This window comes from Amphiprion ocellaris, chromosome 13, assembly GCF_022539595.1.
Source record: "Amphiprion ocellaris isolate individual 3 ecotype Okinawa chromosome 13, ASM2253959v1, whole genome shotgun sequence".
Classification (NCBI taxonomy): Eukaryota; Metazoa; Chordata; class Actinopteri; family Pomacentridae; genus Amphiprion; species Amphiprion ocellaris.
Genome location: NC_072778.1, coordinates 10,265,596 through 10,290,083, shown reverse-complemented (window position 1 = coordinate 10,290,083; position 24,488 = coordinate 10,265,596). Strand labels below are relative to the sequence as shown.

Below are 24,488 nucleotides of genomic sequence, written 5' to 3'. Positions count from 1 at the left end.
TAAAGGTTCAAGATGGGGTTGAAGTCAGAACTTCAGGGAAATCAGTCTAAAAACTTAAATCTAGCCTGATTTAATCATCTGTTTACCACCTTTTGTGTGTGTTTGGGCTTACTGTCTTGTTAGAACACCCTACAGCATCTGAGATCCAACTCTATGACTGATGATTTTAGGTTTGCTGAAGAATGTGGAGGTAGTCCTTCTTCTCATTATTCAATTTACTTTGTGTAAAGCACCTGTGCCACTGGCAACAAAGCAGCCCCAGAGCATAATACTGCCACCACCATGCTTGATGGTAGATTTGGTGTTCATGGGGTTAAAGGCCTCACCTTCTATCCTCCAAACATACTGCTAGTCATTGTGGCCAAAAAGCTCAGTTTTTGTTTCACCTGACCACAGAAATTATCTCCAGAAATCTGTATCTTTGTCCACGTGATCAGCAGCAAACTTCAGCCGACCCTTAAGGTGCCATTTCTGAAGGAAGAGCTTCCTTCTGGCATGGCAGCCTGTCAGCTCACGGCATTGTAAAACACACTTGACTGTGGACACTGATACCTGTGTTCCAGCAGCTTCTTATTCACTATAGACCTGCTTTTTGGTGATGCCAGCACCATGCATTTCATACTTACAATGATTTGCACAGTTAATTTTGAGATTTTGAGAATTTTGAGAAGGGACTTTCCTGGCTTCTTCAAGTAAATGATTTGCTTCTTCAAATCTGTACTCAGCTCCTTAGATTTTCCCATTGTGGTGTTTGTGACTGAGTCTAGTGAGTGCAATGGGCACTTATTAAATTGGTTTTGAAAAGTCACCACAAGTAATCAACCGTAGTCAGTCACAGGAGGGTAAGAGGCACTCCACAAAGCAAATTTGATCAACACAACTTTGTACATTACTAGTATTATTTCAAGTTTCTGTATGTCTATTTTTGACCCAGCAGATTTTGTTATATTTCCAGAAAACCTACAATAAACGTGTGAGAAAAAAATTACTAAATGCATGATTGACTTTTGTGACAAAGATGCATGTTTTTCAACAATTCCATGATTTAAAAAAAATCTGTTTTAAGAATGATTGGAAACACAGGACTGCCATGATGTACACAGTATTTACAAGTGTATGTAAAATTTTGCTCAAAACCATTTGTCCCCACTTGTGTAACGGTACCCACTACAAAAAGTTTTTTTTTTTTTTAACCCTCCTGTTGTCCTCTTTTACGGGCACAAAAAAAAATATTGTTTCCTTGTGTGAAAAAAATAAAAAAAAATCAGCAAAACAATTCCCCAAATTTCTCAAAATTTGCAAAACCTTCAGGAAGAAAATTCCAATGATTCCTTAAAAGTTTCCCTTGAAAGTTTTATTTTATATAGTAGAGGACACCAGTGCCGGCGCCGCTTCTACACAGCGCAGTGGTTCATCCGGTAATAGACGATCTGTGGCCGCTCAGCGCTCATGCCCGCCGTGGTGTCTGACTCCGGGAGGATGGACGGTGTGTCGTTGGGGTGAGTTGGCTCAGCACTGGGGATTATTTTGGTAAAGCTGTGATTCACGCTGCTTCTGCATCTGTTGGATAACATTTTAGCCCACATGATCCACCGGCCATAAACCCAACACGGGCAGCCCAAGAGCTCTTTTCCTGTCGCACGAACTCGGGCTAGCCGTGTTGACTGGTTAGCTTCGTCAAGTTAGCTAGCATCGCCGCTCAGCTGATGCACTCAAGTTGCTAACCAAAGTTAACATGTCGACATTTGGGCACCTGTCGTGGACGCTGTTGCTTTCTCACATTGAACTGAATACGGACTGGCTCGTAACGATCCTAAAATAAATGTTTTGTTTTTTTTTCCCCACGCCATTTTAGCAGTGATTTATGGCAGTTAACGGTAGCTGTCAGCTTATGTTAGCAATGAAGTTAAATGGTTAGCAATGCTAGGAGCTAGCCTGCCTGCTCGCCAGGTTGACGCACAACAAGCTCAAAACAAACACTATTCCCCGTTAAAACCGCCTTTATTGTTGCACACAAAGCTTCCTGTGACCTAATGGACTGAATAATGTATACTAAGCAGTTGACGGACTTGTGCTGTCGTGTCTTGCATTACCATCTAGTGTGTTTGAGGAGCTGCATCATTACTCCTTCAAGTTGTGTGTCAGTGGTGTGTGGGTCATTGTGAGAGTTGAGATAACACACGGTACAGTAGATGCACAGTGAAGACAGCCAAGCATTTTCTAACAAACACTGGAAGACATGAGACCAAGCTGATGCCCTGTTATCAGTGCTGCTTTCAGCTTGATGCGACTCACGTGTGGTTAAACGCTGAATTTAAAGCCTGATTTCCTGATATATAAACCCCACTGAAAGGTCAGATTTCCACACTACCAAACAGGGTAACAGTCATTTTTCTTTGTAAACCTGTCTGAGTGAGCTTGAGAAAATAAACCAGGTTGTGTTAGTTTTATTTTGGTGTCATTTAATCCCCGTCAAACGACCAAAACCACGCGTAAACATAGACAAATTCAACACAACAAAGTACCCCCTAATAAATGCACAAATCACCTCTGCTTAAGTCATGTGTGTGGAAAAAATACACTACCCTGCTGTGAATGAAATTAGTTAGCATTTTAAAAGTAATAAACTCACATATATTTGTGTCTACCTATCAAATTAAACGATTTTAAAATCAGAGTTGCAATTTAAAATAATGCAGAGAGCAAATTGTAAAGACTGCATTTTCAGGATATATGAAGTGTGCCCATTAAATACTAAGACTAATGCTTTAATTTCATTCAAATGAAGCGCTCTGAAACTTTCAGGTGTTGTTTTGGCTTGGCCATTGATTAATGTATACTATGTAGTTCAGGTATGTACACTGGTCTGTCTGACATAAGCCCAGTATGAGCCCAGTAGCCATACCTCTCACATTTTACAGTGTAGCTGGTCCAAAATGTTTTGTCATTAGTTTTACAAATTCATGCCGTCCTTCCTGTGTGATGATCCGTCCTCTGATTGTGTCTTATGTGGTAATTCTCCATCATGTTTTAAATTAAGCTCTTATTCAATAGGTTGCATTAGACATTTCCCCCAAATCGTTCAGCTTTATCTTTAACTCTTGCAGAAAGAATGACACAGACCGAATAGGGAACAGTACTGAGATTGACCCGTCGCTGATTTGGACTACCTCATGGGATTTGTCGACCTGAAGAAAAAATATGTCCTTTAAGTCCACGTGACTTGAGAATATGATTAATGGATATGGGTCAGGGAATGCTTTCACACATTTATCTTGGATACAACAAGCATCCTCAAATTGTCATGCTTGAATGGTTATTTAGTGCATTTACAGCATAAATATAGTGGCATCCATTAGTTTAATGGAATAGGTTTACATATAATGGACTTTAGAAGTGGAGAATAGGGGCTTATTCTTATATCATGGTACATGCAATTATATATATTTACACTAAGTACCAACCTGGTTCTTTTTGTTCCCCCAAATATAAAATATGTATACCTCAATGCATAGGTGTCATTGCAATAATTTTTATGTATGGAGACATGATGCCATAGAAATGTAGTCAGTGACTGTTATTGCTGAATTTGACTTGAAAACATCATTTTGATTCCACATGTTATAGGCATTTTACCTCATTTTTCAAAATAAAATCGCTATCAGTGCAGTCAATCCAACATATTTGACTATCACATATGTACAGTACTTTGTAATATAGTGCATCTTCTCGCAATTGTTTTTTTTTGTCCTAACCTTAAACTAACCTGACAAAGGTTTATATTTTTGTCGTGCCTCCATGTATGTTGACAATAAAGCTATTCCACTCTACAAATAAGGTATAAAATCACACTTTTTCCAGTCTGTTGAGGACACTGGTTGCAGCATCCTCCTAATATAATAAGAGATCAGTGGAATAGGTACAGTTTAAACTGTGTTTTAGAATATTGAGCAGTTGCCAAATATCTGTTTTCCCATATTATATGCAGTATTTAATCCAGCAATCAAAATTTGTTAACTTCCCCTTCACACTTACTCTACCTTGTCTCTTGTTTTTTTTTTTTTTTTAAACAAAGCTTACTGACAAAGTGTTTAATTCTTTATATAAAAAAGTGACATTAGTTAATGCGTCATTCATTCTTGATGAAAATTTGGTTATGGAGTGCCTTTTGTGCAGCATCTGAGTTTCATGACAACCAAAGCAGATTACCATGAAGACCTGAGGATTATTAAAGGAGGATGGGTTAGTGGCATCACGCAAGCATTCAAAAATAGCTAACACTGGTAGGCAGTGAACTTTGCCAAAAATCATCCCCCCATGTCTTGCAGTTTTTTGAATCATGAGAATAAACAGTGATTTAAAAAAAAAAAAGTGGAATGAATAGCAAAATCTGTTCATGAATCTGTGTATTTAAAGAGCTCAGTTTGCTTCTTTTAGTTAGACTTGGTTGCAGAGGCTTAATTATGTTCAGTATGTCCCATCCTCTTTTCTAAAGTCCCAGGAGTAAACCATGAAGTAGCCTGTCTAACTGATGGGTCACCATCTATCTCCATTGATCCAGACACTGCCTCTCATGTCTTACCAGTCTGGTGGCCACACCGGCATCACCGCATCCAAACTGCACCACAGAATCAGAGGAGGACACGGTGAATGGAGGGATGCACACCTTCAACCAGACCCACATGAGGAAAGCGTTTCAGCTGATGAACGACCTGAGAAGGTGTGTTGTTGCTGCTGCTGCTGCCAGTGTCATTTGTTCCTAAAGAAAGTTTGAAGCCAAGTACACATATAGAGATTTAACTGTACCCTGCATTTTTTATTATTTTTTTGTTTTGAGAGTGAAGAGGCTTTAGTGAACGAGTCAAAAATAATATATTAGCACATATTCATCTTTGGTTTCATCTGCCTTGTCTGAAAATGTCAGTGCAGCAGTGAATTACTTCTGCCTGAACTGGAACGCTTCCATTTTTAAACTTGAAAGTTCACCTAAAAAAAAAAAAAGTGACACGGTCAAAAACAGATACTGGCAATCCACTTTGATTTGATGGTGATGTGCTTTTTTTCCTACTTTGCTGTATGACTGACATGATGGCTCTAAGCTATTTGCACATCTGCCATTAATAGAGGTGATAAAACACCTTTCAGTTATCTGAAACATGTTAGTGATGAGCATTTTTTGGTGTCCAAAAGCCAGAGTAAATATTGGAAGTTAACTTTTATATTTGCATGTACTAGACTTCTGTGGTTACATTCGCGCTCTGGCACATTTGGAGCAGTTCATTTTCTGTGACCAAGCAACAGTTGGTTTGTCAGAGCTAGAGAGGGGGCAGCTAAAATGAGACAGACAAAGAATACAGCAACGACAAGTAAGACTTCAACCAAGAAGGTTAGTTCTTTGGTGTGTACAGTGTCCAAAAAAAACTGTGAGAAGTTTCAATCAGTGTTTCTCAGAGTCCACGTCGACGGGCTCAAATGTCTTGTCTCGTCCACAGCCAGACAAGGACATTCAGTTTTCTGTTCAAAAGGAGAAGAAACAAGAAGAAATGAATTTTAAAAAGCTGGGATCAGAGAATTTAAAAATAATTTAAATGTTTAAAAAAAATGACTTAAACCAATTATTTTTTTGATCAAAATAGTTGCCACTTCATCCAGTAGTTGACAACTAATCGATCAACTCACCATAACCTAAAACTACGAGTATGTTGGAGGTTGTGGTGGAAAAAAATAGGAAACATCCAAGAAACATTCCCAGATGGAAAGAAAGTTTCCATTCATAGGAATGATTACAGTCTTTAAAAGAAAGCGACTGACAGCGAGGCATCCATGTTTGAGTTATTACAACAAAACAAAAGCTCTGCACTATGGGTTTGAAGCTCTTTTTTTGGACATGTGTTTAGAGACTTGGAATGAAGAAAAGTTCATTTTTTTTAGGAAGAAATCTTAAAATCACTGATAAATACAGATTTTATGAACAGTAAACCATTTCTGAGAGGAGTAAGACTTCAAGTTTGTGAATACATGAAAGATATTTTGTATTTTGAAGGCGACTCTGGAGAGTATGTCAAGTGTTTTTTTCGGTTTGTAAATTATGATACTGAAATTTGACACTGAACACAACTGGCTGAAGTCAATGTATTTTATAGTCATTTTAAATTCCCTTAATTTGCACATTTGCTTGCAGCCGTATTCTCCATTGACCGCCAAGATACGCTTCTTTCCTGCCTCATGTTTGCATATTTAATTTTGATATTTACCCTCTATAACAAACATTTTGGTAAATACAGGTAATTAAAAATGTTTCTTCACAATAGTCAGCCAGGGGAGCTCTTCTTTTTTTGTCCTTTTCTTTCTTTTGTTTATAGTTCTTGCAGCACGTAGCAGAACCTTTAGACGAGGTGAACCATGATCACGTTAAGTCTCATAAATAAAACTATCTGTCAATCCCTGTCCTCCAGTAAAAAGATGCTGTGTGACGTCCAGCTGGTGGCAGGGAGCGTGGAAGTGCCAGCTCACAGGGTGGTCTTAGCGTCCTGTAGCCCCTACTTCTGTGCCATGTTCACAGGTACACACACATGCACACTGTTGTTTGTTCGGCATTGTAGCTGATGTGTGAGTATGCTGTTCCGTTTAGCTGTTTTCTTTATGTGCAGGTGATATGAGCGAGAGCAAAGCCCATCAGGTGGAGATCAGAGAAGTGGACGGTCCGACCCTGAGAAAACTGGTCGACTACATTTACACAACTGAGATCGAGGTCACGGAAGACAATGTCCAGGTGAGTGTGTGTTAGACAGTGTTGATGAGCGTTTTCCTATATTTACTTGATTCCTCTTTCAGTTTTTCTTCTGTTATTGTGGCTTTTATCTTGTCTTCAAACCTGGTTTTGCTTGAAGTATTAACAGTAAGCCTACATTTCTATTTTTCATCATCATGAATCATGGTTGAATTTAGGCTATTACTGATGTTTAATTCATGCATGAGAGTGAGCATGCATTATCTTTCTTGATACCAGTTGCTGTAAAACAACCCTTTGTGGTGCTAAAAGCAAGCAGCAGCGGCTACTTTTAAATCTTGGACTATTAATAAGAGTAATGAAAAATAGACATTAGCTATTCCTCTCCTCTGTTGTGGGTCTAAGGTTGAAGAAGTCGACATGTAGCTGCATTTCAAACACCAACGCCGTTCATTTTGTCACACATTTTTCCTTTTATACAGTTTGGATAACTAAATCAAAGCAGCACTGCCACCTCCAGCAAAAAGAAACCTGCATTAGTCAGAACTTCCTTGTTATTCAGATGGAAACTTTTCTTCTAACTGCTGCCTTTGACCTTTTTCTTTGTGTGGACCTTTGTTTTTTGTCCAGCAGTTTATGCACACGTCTGGTAATAAAAGTGGGGTTCATACAAATAAAGTGGCCTTTAGTCTTTAAGAATTTCAGAGTAGTTCTATGAGCTGTGAGTGCAGTTATGAAACTTTAAGCCCCTTTTGCCAAATCTCTAATTCAGAATGCATGTTTTGAACTTTTGCTCTAAAATCTAGTAGCTACCATTGTACAGTTAACTTTTTGATTTACAAAATGCCACAAAAATCCAGTTTGTGACAGTGCCTATCCTTTCTTTGCAAATTTCAAGACAGACTTCTACATTAAACTCTTAAATCTTATTTAATTGGCTAAAACTGTATGTCTGAGACTGATTGAGGAGCAAAATAAACAGGCTTGTTTTTGGTAAAGTCGTGATTTTGTTATTACTTTAAATGTTTTTTTTTCACATATCAGTGTTTTTACCTATCACAATATAGTAACATAAATTCTAGGTTATTGTCTGTAAGGGTAAGTGCTGCACACGACTGCATGCTCAATAAGGGAAGTTGCTCTTAAAGCCTCGTCACTTGAAGTCTTTGGTTTTTCCTTCAAATTCAGAATGGTCAGAACAAACCCGTTTGAGGAGCACATGTTTACTATGGAGGATGTCAGAGGAGGTAGTGATTGTGAGGAGTGTTTTGCTGTGAAAGTGCAGGATTGAGGCCTTGTTTATCTCTACGACATTAACTCTTGGTAGATGCATGGCTCTGCTCACAGCTCAGCTTGATGCAGCTGAAGGCAGGATACTTCCTCCGATTATTAGCACAGGAAGTGTGCATGGAGAGAGGCAGGAAATCCTCCCACTGTTATCAACGTGCCTGCCTGATTGGCTCACTCGGGAGTGTGTAATTTGTGTTTTCACTATTATATTCAGTAAAACACCGCGTTTACTTTCAATTTCTTCAAACTGAGTGTTTTTTCTGGACAGTCTGTGTTGTTTGTCCTGCTTGCAGTCCATTGTGTGTGTGTGTGTTAGTGTGTCACAGCTGCTGTAAACAGTGTGTAAGTGGGCCTGATGCTCCCTTTTAGAAGACACAAGGTTTCATGGCAGCTGTGCACAGGAAACAGAGGAGACGGTAACAATACTGACTCAGAGGATGAGTGAGTGTGCAGATGGACAGAGAGGTGCAGCGGCACACAGAGACCGTCTCACTGACCTAGTTAAGCTAATGTGTAGCGATGCTTCTAACCGTAGCTTTGTCTGTTAGCATCATGCTTTCCACAGTGCGCTGACTAACTCCCTGTCGACACTGACAGACCCTTTTTCCAGCCACTTATACAACTGAGAGCTGTGTTGTGCAGCAATAAAAAATTAACTTGGCCCAACAGTTGCTGCAGTGTAACATCATCAGCTTCAGTTGATGCCACTGCACAATTCTGGTGCATTTGTTTGTAACGTGAACACTGTCTATGTTAACCTTGTGATCATTTTGATGAAATAGTTGCCACTGTGATAACTTCCTAGAATTCTAAAATAATGTTTGAGTGTGTTACAAACTGTTGTTTAGTATTTTCGTGTCTGTTACTGTAGTGTGTGTCACCAGTACTTGAGCCGCTTTGCCGCACTGCTGTGTGTTATCTAAATAACTGCTTAGGGTGGTTGTAAGGCTACACAATAGAGAAAGGGTGAAGTAGTTTATTTATACTTTAAAAAAAACAAAAACAAACAAATAGGTTCATGTTTAGCTTGCTGAATTAACTCACAGCCAATGTTTTGGCAGATTAGTTGAGTAGCTTGTGAGTTAACAAACTGAACGACAGACCAGCAAGGTTGATGGAGCTTTGAGTTGTTTGCACAGAGAATGGTTGTACCCGTAAACAACTCACTGACTTCCTTCTACCAAATATTTTCAAAATCTTTGGCTGTAAGTGGGCATCAACTGCTCTCTGCCATGTTATTTTTCAAACACATACCTGCAGGTCCCTTTCGTTTCTTCAAGTGAAGTCCTTTCTCTAATAAAATCCTGTTTCCTTTTCTGTCAGGTTCTGCTGCCTGCTGCCAGTCTCCTCCAGCTGATGGATGTTCGTCAGGTTTGTTGTGAATTCCTGCAGTCTCAGCTTCACCCCACCAACTGTCTGGGCATCCGAGCCTTCGCTGACCTGCACACATGCACACAGCTTCTCAACCAGGCCCACGCATACGCTGGTAAGCCTTTTGCTGTTTGCATCACAAGTCATCGCTGCCACCGTGTGCGTGTACGTGCATGTGTGGTAGGTTGTGGTACTTTTATTTAACAGCTAGTTTTGCCTGCTTTGAAAATGCTAAAACCGTTGGAAAGCTGCTAGATATCAGGGGACTGTATTGCATGTTGAAAAGGACACCAGAGACATCTCTTAAGAAGAAAAAACAACAATATTAACATTTGAGATTTGTCCGATATCATGTGTATTCATGGAGCGTGTTAGCTGAAACACTTAATCTGTGCTGCGTGTAACCCTGCATGTTTGTGTCTCTCAGAGCAGCATTTCACTGAGGTGGTGCAGGGTGAGGAGTTTCTGGGTCTTTCTCTACAGCAGGTGTGCAGCCTCATCTCCAGTGACAAACTCACTGTCTCTACTGAGGAAAAGGTCAGACAGCACTGTGGACACAAATACTTACAGATTTTTAAAAATTCTCTCTCCCCTTGTGAGTGACAAGATATGAAAGACTTGAATTTATATGGGATTTCTCATCCGTGCAAAATAACACACATACTGTGAAAGGGACAGGATTAGGATATCTAAAGTAAATTCGATAGCTTTAATAAGATTGGTGTCCCTTCCGATACTTGCTAAATATGATCGGTCGAACCTGGCAGCAGATGTATTCTAGAGGATGGCATGTCGGACTGTGGTTAGCCAGTCAACAGGAAGACTTTGACAGAACAGCTGTGTGTCATCCTGCTGTCAGAGCAGCAGCAGTCAAGGTGTCGGCTGGTTCAGTCAGACAGAAACACAGATACCTTGACACTGTCATACTCCACATGACTTATCAAACAGACTGCATCTGCAGACACATTCAGTGACTGCTCTGTTAATTTCTGCATTTTATTGGTGTGAAATTAAGTTTGTAAATTAGCTACATAGGACAAGTCAGTTTTGTTAAAAAATAAAATGGGAAAACTTCCTAGTATTTCATTTTGAGAGCTTCCACGCACAATTAAAATATGGTTGCTTTCTACTGCTACCCTTTAAGTCACATCATATTCATAGAAATGGACTAGTGGTGTAATGCACTGTAGTTGAGCTGTGATCCATACAGATTCCCCCCTGCAGTTCACATGAACACTGGAATAAATACACTTTTACTGCCAGTGTTACTTTTTAAAATGACTAGAGGAGCACTTAAAGAGGGTAGTCCTCCACCTAGGGGAATTCCCTATCTTGCATTTTAAAGAAAGTGATCCAGTAATCCTGTTTTCACACAAACAAAAGACACTGAAAACATACCTCTGCCTCTAGACGAACTAATTCCCTAAATCTTGTTGCAGACCTGCAGTGCCAAGCTCAACATAAATGAAGCATATTAAAAGCGGATGACAGTGACAGTTATGGCACCGTCTGTGTCCTTTTTAATCCCCCCCAAAAAATCATGATTCAAAAGCCATGATTTTATCTGAACCATTAACTTTGTGAATTACCTGAAATTACCCCTGAATTAGTTGTTTTTCTATATACATGTGGTGCTTCTGTCAATGAATGACCTGCACAACAACAGTGTACAGCTCCTTTAATCAGTGTTGCTAAAGCCATTGTGTTAATATTAATGTTGGACTTTATTTAGATATAACCATGAAAGCTGGTGGCTTTGCAGCTTCTGCCACTAGTTTGTAGCTTTATGTAGTGTTTTTTTCACCAAGTGAAACACACTACTGTCAATTTGACCTTACAACAAGGAAGTGAGTATGATTTTCTCACTCCTTGTTGTGGTATGGAAAATTTCAGCAATACATGGCAGAATTACTTCTGATTGTTACCTTTAAGCTGAGGCACTGCATCATATTATAAGATATATGTCTCTTGTCAATCTGAAATGGATCTAGCTTTTGTGTAATTTTAGAGGGTTTCCAGTTTTGGTTTCGTCGGTAAGTTAGTTTGAACACTGAAAGAGAAGAAAAGTTCTGGATGGGAACTGAGTAACGATCCTTTTTCCTTCAACTGCCATCACTGATGTCCTTTGTGCTCCACAGGAGGGACACTCAGTCCCTCGTTTGCTCCAGTCGAGCTGCTCCACAGGCCATTTAGAGATGATCAAGTGTGAATGTGTGCAGATCAATGAATATGGAACATTAGATTACTGTTCTGAGCGGGTGCGGTGGAAAACAAAGGGCTTCACCCTGTGTTATGTTGATTGCTGCTGGGAGTAATCAATATTGTTATTTCACTATGAAAGAACACAGTATCTGCAGCTCAAGCACTGCAGTTCTCACAAAAGCTAAATTGCTGAGATTGGGACATACACACCAGTAACCTTTCAGGCGAAGTGCTCATCAGATTGTCAAACAGTGTCTGAAACCCTCTCAACCCACACATTTCTGACGCCCAACAGCTTCCCAAAAGCGCCAGTCACGCCCACTTCACAAAGCTTTGGACCAGGTGTTGTGATGTGCTAAAACTCTGCTTGTGTAAATACATTTTCTTCTTGGTTTTGGCTTCTGATTGCAAAAAAATCTGCGTTTTTCACACCAAAGAAGTGTGAAGTGAAGTGCTGACATAGACAAGTCGCTGTGTTTTGAAGACGAATCAGGGCAAAGAAAATAACTTCAAACTAGGAATGTGAAAACATTTGTAAAAAAAATCACCCTGTCTTTTTTTTAATTCTTTGTCTCATCATCTGAGTCCATGTTACCTCGTTGTGCTCTCTTCTTTGCTGCTGTCTGACTCTTATTTTCATTTCTCTCCCAGGTGTTTGAGGCAATGATATCTTGGATCAAACACAATAAGCCAGCTCGCCTGGAGCACATGCCCAAACTAATGGAGCATGTCAGACTTCCACTACTGTCCAGAGATTACCTGGTGCAGGTGAAAGACATTTTCTGCTGTGCTCTGCAAAAATTCACTTTAAACTTTATTCATTTCGCACTGCCTGCTGCATCGTGAAATGAAAAAATGTAACCTGATATGAAATCTCTGACCACCAAACATTCAGGTTTCTCATTCTTCTAAATCATTCCATGTGCAGAAATATTGTGGTAAATTCAGGCCTCAAGATGTTACATTAGTTCTCCAAGAGCCTTTAGTGGCCTTTAGTTTAGAAGAATTACCTTTAATGAGTGGAAAACAAATCGAGATCTAGCTGTAAGTCCAGGTGCTGCTACATCCACACATAAAGTTGACCAAAAAGCTTTAGTTGCTTCACAATGTATTTTGGTCCCCTGCAAAGCTTATTTTAAAGAAATGCAATATCTAACCATCATTTGAGTGGACTACAATGCCTGAAACTAATTGCATTGTAGTTCAGAATTTACTGGAGTGAGTTGGGTAGATATTGTAATAATTCACTGCTTTCTTTTTGAATGTACAGTATATTAGTCAGTTCTTGGGCCCACTGCCTATTATTACTGCTATTACATTCATTTTAGTAACTGGGTTGCAGGGAGCTTTTTCCACTTGGCTGCTTTCTTTAATGTCGTACAATGAAGAAACCTGCTTTCCATAATCAAGGTAGGGGTTTAGAAGAAAACAGTTTTTTCCCCAAGCTAGATTTCTCTAGAGAAAGTGGATTTTTTGCCATTTATGCAGAAAACCGGATTTCTAATTAGCTTTTTCTGAGTACACGTGTGTATAACAATAGATTGTAAACAAGCATGATAACGGCGGATTGGCTGGATGAAAGGAGAGATCATTACATGGAGCAATGCATCCTTGTATTTAAAATCATTTTACCCCCAGAGGCCTAATAACCTGCTTACTCAAGTACATGAAAGTACACTGCATGATAGTGTCCTGCACTGTTATTTTGTTCAGTAAATGAAGGTGAAATATGCTCCCTGTTTCAGATTGTTGAGGAGGAAGCTTTGATAAAGAACAACAACACCTGCAAAGATTTTCTCATAGAAGCAATGAAGTATCACCTGCTGCCGGCTGACCAGCGGCACCTCATCAAGAATGACAGGACACGACCACGAACTCCGATCAGCATCCCAAAGGTTTACAGACAAACATGATGTTTGATGTGACACATGGAACTTGTAGTTCTTACTAAAACAATCACGTGTGCACCTTATGCTAAGCTGCTGCTTATAATTCTGCCAAGGAACGTGGCAGAGTTATGTGACAATCGCTGTACGTTTGTCCCTCTGTTTGTCTGCCTGTCTTTCTGTGTGCAACATTACTCAGAAACGGATGAAGGGATTTGGATGAAATTTTCAGGGAAGGTCAGAAATGATACAAGGACCAACTGATTAGATTTTGGCAGTGATGAAGCTTATAGTCTGGATCCACAGATTTGTTAAAGATTTTGGTATCATTGCGAGATAGTGACTCGGCGTCACTGTAACTATGACAACAAGTGAACAGTATGACTGAGCAGCCTTGGCGAAGTAGTCTCTGAGTGCTTTTCTTGTTTTCTTACTGTGATCAGTCTAACCCTGACTCTGTACATGTACAGGTGATGATTGTGGTGGGTGGTCAGGCTCCGAAGGCCATCTGCAGTGTGGAGTGTTACGACTTCCAGGAAGATCGCTGGTACCAAGTAGCAGACTTGCCCTCAAGACGCTGCCGAGCAGGTTTGTTTGAGTGTTTCAGTGTATAGTATCTACCAGGCTCCAGAGTAACTTTTTCCACTTGTGTCACCAACTTACTCATTTAGTCACACCTCCCACCTTGTCACAGGCAAAATGTATCCCTTGCTGAATATCTTCTTATCAATAGACGCTACAATTTACCAATGTTCCCTAAATGCCTCACATTGCACTCTGCTGTATGTAGCTGCTGCTTGGTAGCTGCAGTGCTCTGACAGGTGTGTGACCACAATTATTTTGAAAAGAGTTAAACTAGGGAGTTGTAATGTCAGATTTGTCCCAGATGAAACCGAAGGATTTTTTTCTACATGCGCTCTTTTCTATGTGCAGTGCATGTAGGTGTGCTCCACTTTTCACATAAAGATCGCATTTTTAAGCGTAAAGACTACAATACACTGAAATTAAAGATGTACTACCTTCCACCACTGTGGTTAACACAGAAGCTGTCTGTGCCGGTTAAAGCGACACCAGTACAGCTTAGTGATCATCATGCACTCGCTCAATGCAACCACTTGAAATTTTAACTCCCTCACTCTCATAAAGAGATTGCAAATGCGACCATTTTGTTCACAGTCGGAAGCCCTGATCTATATTATAAACAATGACAGACAACTTCTGCACTCTGACTGTTGGCTGTGTAGTGACACAATAAGATAAATATGCAAAGCAATGAATACAATCTCAGGATCTCAGAGCTGAATGAACATATCAGCTGGCAGCATCTTAATAAAAATGTAACATCACGAGCTTCACACATTCCTATTTAATATGAATATGTTAAAATTTGGTGGCAGTCAAATTTGCACTATTTTTTTTACTGTACAGTAACCTTTGGCAAAAAGTGAAGAATATAAAATGTGGGGAAAAACAATCTGTAATTCTACAGTAAAACAAAATTTTTGGTTGGTGTCATGAAACCAAAGCCAATGAGACAACATGTAAACAAACTGTTTTTAACGGGCTTACACCTTCAGAGCCACTTTTACCTTAAACGTCCAAAAATTGAAATGCATTTCAAAATATGAATCAGTTTCAGTACATTTTTATCTGCCATGACATGCTCAGATTCTTTCTCTTTGTTCCAGGTGTGGTTTCTATGGGAGGGCGAGTGTATGCAGTCGGAGGCTTCAACAGTTCGCTGCGGGAGCGAACGGTGGACGTGTACGACGGAGTCAGAGACCAGTGGAGTGCAGTGGCCAGCATGCAGGAGAGACGCAGCACACTGGGAGCTGCTGTGTTGGGGGATTTACTGTATGCTGTGGGAGGCTTTAACGGAAGCATAGGTACACAAAACGCAACCATGCTAGTAGTTATTAGCAGGAGGTTATTGTTTATATCTGCTGTTGAGTAACATGCACAAAACAGATTTTAAGTTGTGGAAGCTGTGAAAAAGGTACAGAAAATACTAATTTCTGGAGGATTGCAGTCATCCAGTTGCTGCTCATGGTGAAAATATGTTTTATAATTCTGGATATTGTGTGGGACTGTAAAACTAAAGCAAAACTTGAGAGTAGGAACGTTTAGACTCTGCAGTTTAAAGTTATACTTGGTGCTAACCAGGCTGACAAAGCTTTATAATGAGATGGATTGTTGAAAGTCTGCAGTTTATGACTAGTACTTAGATATACATTTAACAAGGTCTGAATGTGTTTAACTTTCACACCCTTCCTTAACTTTACAGATTGTTAATTATTGACCCACAGTGATGCACACTACACTAGTTCCCATACAGGTCAAGACAAGTATTTTCAGCCTTGAAAAAATCCCCAAAATTGCAAATACGTGCACCAAATTTTTTTTAAAGCAATTTTCCCCATCAGACTTTCCATCAATATTTGACTATTCTCTCTTCTTCAGCTGCATTGTACCACCAGTGTGAGCAGATATAATTGCTTATAGTAGCACAACTGCAGTGTTAACATTAGACCCAGGAGGCGGGGGAGCCATTTTCTTCTCTTGAGCTACATCCACACTGATAGGTTTTTCTTTGGAACGTTTGTGTCGCTCTGCTCTGGTGTTTCCAAAACTGAAACTGTTTGGAAACACTGCTGACTAGTTTTCAGCTTGACAACCTTGTAATTCAGCTTCAGTCTGAATGGCCAGAAACTGAGACTTTTTTAAACAATGATGCCAATGTTTGCTTCCTGTTTGGGTCTTATCAGTGTCCTTCACTGATGTGTGACGCCATAACTCCCAAATTATGTTTTCTGCCGCCATCACCGTCTTATACTTTCAGTAGTGATATTACTTTGTTTTTGGTCTAAGCCAGGGGTGTTAAACTCATTTTAGTACAGGGGCCACATACATCCCAATCTGATCTCAAGTTGGCCGGACCAGTAAAATCAGAGCATAATGATCTATGAATAACGACAAATCCACATTTTTTCTTTTGTTTTAGTGCAAAAAAAAAAATTTCTGAAAATGTTCACATTTAAGGAATTATCTTTCTACAAAACATCATGAACAAACTGAAATTTCTTAAGAAACATAAGTAGCACTGGCACTGAATGGTATAATATTTTACTTGATCAAAATGACAAAAGTCAGACAATAAAAGAAAAAAACAACAAAAACAAGGCAGAATATTACAAAAATGAGACAAAACGACAAAAGCAGAAACAAAATGATAAAAAATGAGACGGACGACACAAACGAGACAAAAAAAAATTATACAAATGACAAAAACAAGACACAAAATGACAAAAACTTGAGACAAACGACAAGTTAGACAAAAAAAAATAAGAACAAGACAAAATATTATAAAAATGAGACAAAATGACAAAAGAACAATGAGCAATCTAATATTTTACTTTAAGATCAAAAGAACTTGTCATGGTCTAGAAATTATTTTTAAATTTATAGTTTTACAAGTTTACAATTTGCAGTTAATGTCTTCTCTGTAATTTTTACACTTTACAAAGTCGTCCTGCGGGCCAGATTGGACCCTCTGGAGGGCCAGTTTTGGTCCGCGGGCCACACGTTTGACACCCTTGGTCTAAGCAAATAAATCCCTTGTCCTATTTTTCACCATAATATTACCTCTATAGTAGTTTCCAAGTCCAGTCCCTGCTCAGTGTACAGGAAGGGTGACGTGATCTGCATCGTCAGGCATTGGAAAGGACAGAGAATGTTTCTGTGATCTTTGGATATTTTTCTAGACTGATCTGTTCAGTTAAAAAAAAAAAAATGCTTTCCACACAACCATCATTTTACAAAATATGTCCATACACATGAGGATGCAAACATGACCACAGTGTGATAAACATGTTGGACCAATCTACATCAATGATACGTCAAATGCCAGACCGGAAAATCCTTTCATTTTGTCGTTTCTATGGGCTTCAAACTGCGGATTCAGATGCAGAGGCAACACCAAGTTCAGGCACGTGATCATTACACAAAGTACCAATGGGCATTCACAACGTTGACATTTAACATCATCGCTTTCCAAACTCTCCATATCCACATGGAAACACATATAGTCATGCTGACCGACCTGAAACACTGTCTGTGTTTGGATGAGAAGCTCAGAGGTGGAGGTAAATGTTCATTTTGCAAAATATCTGTAGAGAGAGCTAATTTTTGTTTCAAAATGGCATTCAAAAACAAAAATGTATTAGTGTAGATGTAACCTTAAAAGGCCTTTCTGCTGGATGAAAAACACCCACAGACTAATGCACAAACACGCTCAGTAACCATTTACTGCTATTCACCTTTTTTTGTTTGCCTTCCTGCTTGTTTTTCTGTTTGTCTACTTTTTCAGCCGTATCATCTCTGTGTCCCTTCCTGTCTTTGCATCTCTGTTCCAGGTTTGTCCACAGTGGAGACGTATAACCATAAAACCAATGAGTGGATCTACGTGGCCTCCATGAACACACGACGCAGCAGTGTGGGTGTAGGGGTGGTGGATGGTAAGAATAAAGCTTGCGTCGCCATTCCAATGAAAACACAAAATCGAAATACCACTTATTTTAACGACTGTGTGTTTGCCTGCAGGTAAGCTGTACGCGGTAGGAGGTTATGACGGAGCCTCACGTCAGTGTCTCAGTACCGTGGAAGAGTACGACCCGGTGTCTGATCAGTGGTGTTATGTGGCCGACATGAGCACACGTCGAAGTGGAGCAGGTAAACACAACAAACACACACTGTATCCTGCCCTACTCAGCATACAAAATGCACTGAGGGAGCAGCAGTGGACACATTTTCCACTAATGGCACAGTAATGTTGCCAGGTATATTATATGGCTTAAGCAAGGGGTGTCAAACACGCGACCCGTGGGCCAACACCGGCCCTCAAAGGGTAAAAATTACAGAGAAGACAGTAGCTGCAGATTATAAATTAGTAAAACTATAAATTTAAAATAATTTCAAGACCATGACAATTTTTTTTGATCATAAAGTAAAATACTAGATTGTTCATTGTTCTTTTGTCATTTTGTGCCTCGTTTTAATCATATTTTGTCTTGTTTTTGGTCGTGTGTTTTGACAGATGTTTGTCATTTGTCTCACGTTTTAGTTGTTTCTTTCTCATTTTTGTCATTTTGTGTATTTTTTTCTGCCTTGTGTCGTTTGTCCATTTTTTTTGTCACTTTGGGTCTCGTTTTTATAATATTTTGTCTTGTTTTTGTTGTTTTTTGTCTTTTGTCGTTTTGATCATAAAGTAAAATACTTCTGGCGTTCAGTTCCAGATACCTGTGACTAAATGTTGTCTTCCTTTGTAGTTGTAATGTGTAAATGATAAACTGAGACATAGTATTGTTGAAATTTCACTTACTTTTCTTAAGAAATTTCAGGTTGTTGATGTTTTGTAAAAAAGACAATTCCTTTAAATGTGAACATTTTCAGAATGTACCTTTTTTGCACTAAAACAAAGGAAAAAATTGGAGTTGTGGTTATTTATAGGTTATTATGCTCTGATTTAACTGGTCCAGCCCATTTGAGATCAAACTGGGCTGAATGTGGCCACTGAACTAAAATGACTTTGACACTCCTGCCTTAAGCCAACATTATCACATGATGCTGTGCTATAGTTGATGAAACAATATTGAGCGCTTGCTGCCAGTTTCTTATGAAGCAACAGCACCCTCTGGTGGACCTTGATCACTACTGTATCAGCAAAAATGCTACAAAGAACAAAATTAAATTGCTCAAAAGATTTTAAGGGAACACTTCATTCTCATGTCATTTTTTCCTCAATAAATTGCACATTGCATATCAATGATTGGGCAGTGGAAAACTGAATTATTAACTGACTGAGGGTTGAATCACTTACACTATCTAACTGGACGGATCGATATCGCAGAAGTTTAGTTGAATTGATGTTATACTGTGATGATTAAGTGTTCCCTTCATTTTTTGAGCAGCATATTTTAATTCGTTACACTCAATATGAACGGTGCTTCAACAAAACAAAGAAGTCAATGAATTAGTCCATCAGTAGACTATTATGGTATTGGTATTAAATCTTCTAAAGCCTAATATTTTGGAGTTTTGGCCAGATAAAATAAGGAATTTCAATATACTGTCTTTGTCTTTCATAAATCATAGCAGGCAACTTGCTGTATTTTCTCACATGTTGCAGTTAAGTGGTTAAACGAGAAAATGTAACCAGCAGATCAGGTGATAATGTAACAGAATGTAATGAAAACATGACTCTGCAACATTTTTCTGTGTTCTTCTTCTCGTCCAGGTGTGGGTGTGTTGGGCGGTCAGCTGTATGCAGCAGGTGGACACGACGGTCCTCTGGTGAGGAAGAGCGTTGAGGTGTACGACCCACAGACCAACAGCTGGAGACTGGTGTGCGACATGAACATGTGTCGACGAAACGCAGGTCAGACAAAGAACAGACACACAGCAGGTGGATTTTACAGAGAGCTCAGTCGAGTGTAGTTGTGGTTTATGTTAAGTACAGTCGGTCCTCGGTTTACGATGTCATTGACCTTCGACATTATATTGGAATTCAGTGCTGTAGAGTCATGGAACAGCAGGCAGAAGCTCCGTGACCATGCAGAAAAAATGTTTTTAGCAGCTTCTGTAGAGTGTCAGCACTAGGTGTGTACAAAAGTGTGTACAAGTAGGTGTGTCACCTTTACACACTTCTAATGTATTTCTTCTCTATTCTGTGGAAAGCTTGATTTTTAAGTTCCGTAAAAGATTGTAATGTGTGAAATATGAAACATTTTTAAGCTAATGCTGTTCATTGACTGAAGTATGAATAGTGCATAGTTGGAGATACCTGAAAAAAAGCATTATTGTTCAAACTTCAGAGTAGATCGACTACAATAGCTAATAAACTGCTGAAATATCATGAAGCCACACATATTCTTCTGTTTTTGAAGTGAAAACCTCCATCAGGATACCGTAATTTCAGTTTGGCTCCAGAGAGATATTACTCTACTGGCTAATGAAATAAAAAATGTTAAACCTGTAAAGCACCTACTGGATGTTTACCGAATAGTGGCTGAAATGCACGACTGAAAACTTGCAGAAACACAAGTAGAACCTTTGTAATTTAAGTCACACTTACCACACATAAACAGTGTGTACTGGTTGTTTTGTTAAACAAAATTCCTGTACTGTTCTATAAAATGGAAGATATTAATTGCAGGTGTCTGTATGCTGATGTAGACATGATGGTATATTTTCATGTTGTTTTCCACATGTTATAATATTTACTGTGGGTTTTATTTACCAGGGTTTGTATTCTAATTCATCAAAACCAAGACAGACATAAAATAAGTGAGTAAAATTCGTTGAACATGCAGAGTTGTTAAATGTGTTCTACTCTCCTCTCCAGGTGTCTGTGCCATTAACGGGCTGCTGTACGTGATCGGAGGAGACGACGGGTCCTGTAACCTTTCCTCTGTAGAGTTTTATAACCCAGCCACAGACAAGTGGAGCCTCATTCCCACCAACATGAGCAACGGACGCAGCTATGCTGGTAGGTCTCAGGATGGATGGATGGAGAACAATGTATAAAAGAGCATGTAATTGATGTGCAAATTGTGCTGTCAAAGACATAGCATAGGGTGCCTATGATGTTGGTAAAGCTGTTTTCTCTCACTGACCATCATTTGTCACTCCTTCAGGAGTAGCAGTGATTGACAAGCCGCTATGACCGGAGGCCTCACACAGCATCAGCTCTGAGTCAGCAGCCAGTTGCACAGAGACTCATCCTGACATCTGAAGCTCAACAGGCAAATGGAGAAGTAACGCCTAAAAGAAATATTATCCACAAAGATGAGACGCCCTCAATCCTCAGCTAACGCAATCACAGATCAATCTTGATTTTTTTGTGTGTGTGTTTTGAGGGCTTTAACCCGACAACCTGAAGTTGTTGCTGTCTCTAAGCCATTTCCATTAGAGCTCTGTGAGATCCTGACTTTTAAGGACCCTCTTGCACTGGATAGGAAGCAACAGCCTCAGGATGTGGGCTTATACAAACTTCTGAAGAGAAGTTTTCAAACGCCAAGCACATACCTAGCAGCTGCATCAGCTGGCATGAGACTCACTCAGATGTGGACGTTGGAAAGACTCACTGCCAGGAAGGAATTGATATGGATGCGCCAAATGGATGAAGTGCTTTTGAAGCTCAGTGGTATAATAGCATTTACGTGATGGACCGTGTCAAACTCTGAGAACTGAATACTTTGAAACACCAGCTGACAAAATGTCGACTGGCTGCACAAAACGCGCTGCTTCAGGCAGACTGGCTGCTTACAACATTAAGGATGTCGCTGCAATAATCTGCACATTGCAACGCTGGCCTGTGATTGGCTGTTGCAAGAGCTATCTTCATAACCCTGGAATCGCGGGTGCGCAATGGGAGCCATTTTAAAATAAAAAGAAGACTTGCCCCTGTTCTTAGGATACAAAAAAAGCTTGTGGCAACTATTTTCTCAGCTTGAATGTGAGAAGTGAATCGAGCTGTTTGACTGTTGTGCCAACCATCAGCAGGTCCAGCGGTCGGACTAAATGAAAAACGAGTTGCTGCGTGGTTACGTCTCGGTTGCCAGGAAGTATCGGTTCTCATCTCAAAGGCCATCTTCTAAAAAGAGCTGCAAGATATGATAAAGAATGTACAAAACATCTTATATGCAAAGTAAGTGTCATATTTAATATTTTTGAGTTTTCAAAGTGGCTGAGCACCACTGCTGTGGCTTCAGGCCCGAGCCAGTTGATCTGAAGTGGTGGAACTTGATTCACCACACTACTGATGCACTGATCACTTGCACTGACTGATGCAGACCGGCAGGCTGGCTGTCTGACTCACCCGTCGGCCGGCTCGACGTCTCCCCGTCTTTCTGACTGACCAATGAACTGGATCGCCGACCTGCTGTCGGACAGACGGCTGCTCTGCTGTCTGTCTGTTACTGATCGCGCTCACGGGAGCTTTTAAATTCACCGTTTAAAAGCCAATAATCATCAGAAATTGTAAACGAAAAATGTGCCAGTTACGATGATCAGAATCAGAACAATGCTGGAGATGTTTTTATCGCTTAGTAACGAACTGAAATAATGAATTGTCTCTCTTCATTGTCTTACGGAGTATATCAAAATGCACTGTAAAAGTTCAATTGTAAAATTATCATGTAAATGATGCAGGTTTAAGATTTTTATTTATTGTTTTGGTTCAGTTGATCACATAGCATTACTAATATCGGAGTCATTTTCTCAGCCTGATAATGTTGCATTTGTGCCCTCATCACATCCATTGTGATGACGGTGGGTATATTTTAGATGTAGTTATTTAGTTCACTGAATGGTGCCATCGCTTTGAAGAATATAGTTTTATCGAAGCTGTTTTATAAAAGTTTTTTTTTTTTTTTTTTGGGCCAACCTTTGATTTCTGTCTGTGATCTTCCAAAAATCATAGAGTTACTTGACGACATTGGAAGTACGTAAAATGCTAATAAGACTGTACTGTTGTTAGTTATTAGTGTTATCCAGACATGCAGGTTTATGAGTGAATGTTTCATGTTAGTTTCAGTTCTTATGATTCCAGACTTAAAGCGGCTTGAAACATGCTGAAGATGCTGTAAGTGATCACTGTGAACATTCCAGTCTTTTGAGAGAATCAACAGGGAGCACCGGTTCAGGAGTATTTGGAGCACAAAATTCAAGTTGGAGCTTTTTAATAAGGTAGCACTGCACACTAGATCTGAAATGTTGTCACACGTTTTCACTTTAGCAACAAAGCATGGATCACAAACTGAGAATCAGACTCTTCAATAACATGGGTGGAGGTAAATTGAATGCACTTGGCAGCAGATAAGAGGTGATTCCAGGCACAGATGAGGACACTGAAGCCTTTCATCAGCACCTGAACCCACTACCGAAAAAGATTTTTCCTCACAGTCAAAACTGTCATCACTACGTTTCTCAAAATACAAACTCCACACAGTTCACTGGTATCTGTCTCAAGCTAATTCAGGTCGTATTTACTTGACATTGTTCAGAAAATAATAGAAACTCATGAAAAAAGCATTTTTCACTCTATAAGCATTGTGATTCTACAGACCATAATCAACAAAAACTTAATACTATATGCAGTTTGGTGACTAAAATGTAAAACAACACGTGTGGTTGATGTTCAGAGTCAATTCTTGATTAATGTATTTTACCTTACAGAGCATTTAGTCGTGTTGATGAGGGTCACAATCTCCACAGCAGCTACTAAATGGGCTTTGAAGTGAGAATCTTTGTGGTCGCTGAAATTTCCTGATTAATAATGTTCTTACTGAGTGCAGATGTTCTATTTTTAATATAAACTGTGGATGTTGTGAACCAAACAGTTGGCTTTGTGAGTTCATTAACCGACATGTTCATGTGACCTGATGTTTGGACTTTCTGAGGCTGGTTCACTGTGTTTACAGATGATTTGTAAAACTTTAGCACAAAAACTAAGCAGGGTTACTTAGCAAAAAAACCAAAAAACTCAAAACCCACTTTTATTAAGTGCCTGAAAGGGTAAAATTATGCATTTATACTAAGCTTTTATTTGTTTATTTGCCACATAGAAGAACATAAACTGAGATTTTTCTTCCAAGTACATTTTAATCAACTGAATACTTTTGTTCTGTGACTTTAGTGATGCGTGTAATTTAACAAAACAGGGAAAATGTGCTAAGAATTTTAGAAAAAAAACAATTTACCACTTTTTTCATTCTTTAATACATATATTTTTTCAAATAACAATAAATTTCTGGGAAACATATTGTTGCTGATTTAAATACAGTAAGAAAATGTCAAATTGTACAGTCAAATGTTGAAAAAGAACAAAGTATCATTTGTAAAAACGTTTTATTTTTTAATGTAGACATTGATTACAGTTTTGTCCTGTTTTTTTAGTGGTTAGCATTTTAATGAACTGAATACTTTTGTTCTGTGATTTTAGTAGTTTCCTG

General features: G+C 39.3%; 1 protein-coding gene across 2 annotated transcripts; it reads left to right on the top strand.

Moving 5' to 3' along the window:
• The first annotated feature begins 1,255 nt into the window (after window positions 1-1,255).
• klhl3 (kelch-like family member 3) lies at window positions 1,256-23,873 on the top strand. 2 transcript variants are annotated; one of them, XM_023288231.3, is made up of 15 exons: window positions 1,256-1,499; window positions 4,586-4,720; window positions 6,456-6,562; window positions 6,651-6,772; window positions 9,344-9,506; window positions 9,819-9,928; window positions 12,245-12,361; window positions 13,339-13,488; window positions 13,950-14,067; window positions 15,168-15,365; window positions 17,892-17,993; window positions 18,079-18,207; window positions 19,772-19,912; window positions 20,879-21,022; window positions 21,171-23,873. In XM_023288231.3, the coding sequence occupies exons 1-15, from the start codon at window positions 1,450-1,452 to the stop codon at window positions 21,197-21,199; spliced, it is 1,815 nt and encodes a 604-aa protein (XP_023143999.1). In that variant the 5' UTR covers window positions 1,256-1,449; the 3' UTR covers window positions 21,200-23,873. The 2 variants fall into 2 exon arrangements, with proteins under 2 accessions (XP_023143999.1, XP_035812234.1); XM_035956341.2 differs by having other exon boundaries at window positions 1,399-1,499; window positions 4,562-4,720.
• The last annotated feature ends 615 nt before the right edge of the window (window positions 23,874-24,488 follow it).

Excerpts from the sequence above, each read along its gene's own strand:
- klhl3 (XM_035956341.2), top strand. The coding sequence starts at position 1,450 with ATGCCCGCCGTGGTGTCTGACTCCGGGAGGATGGACGGTGTGTCGTTG. Across the intron at positions 17,994-18,078 it reads GGGTGTAGGGGTGGTGGATG|GTAAGCTGTACGCGGTAGGA; the intron begins GTAAGAATAAAG and ends GTTTGCCTGCAG. Across the intron at positions 18,208-19,771 it reads CACACGTCGAAGTGGAGCAG|GTGTGGGTGTGTTGGGCGGT; the intron begins GTAAACACAACA and ends CTTCTCGTCCAG.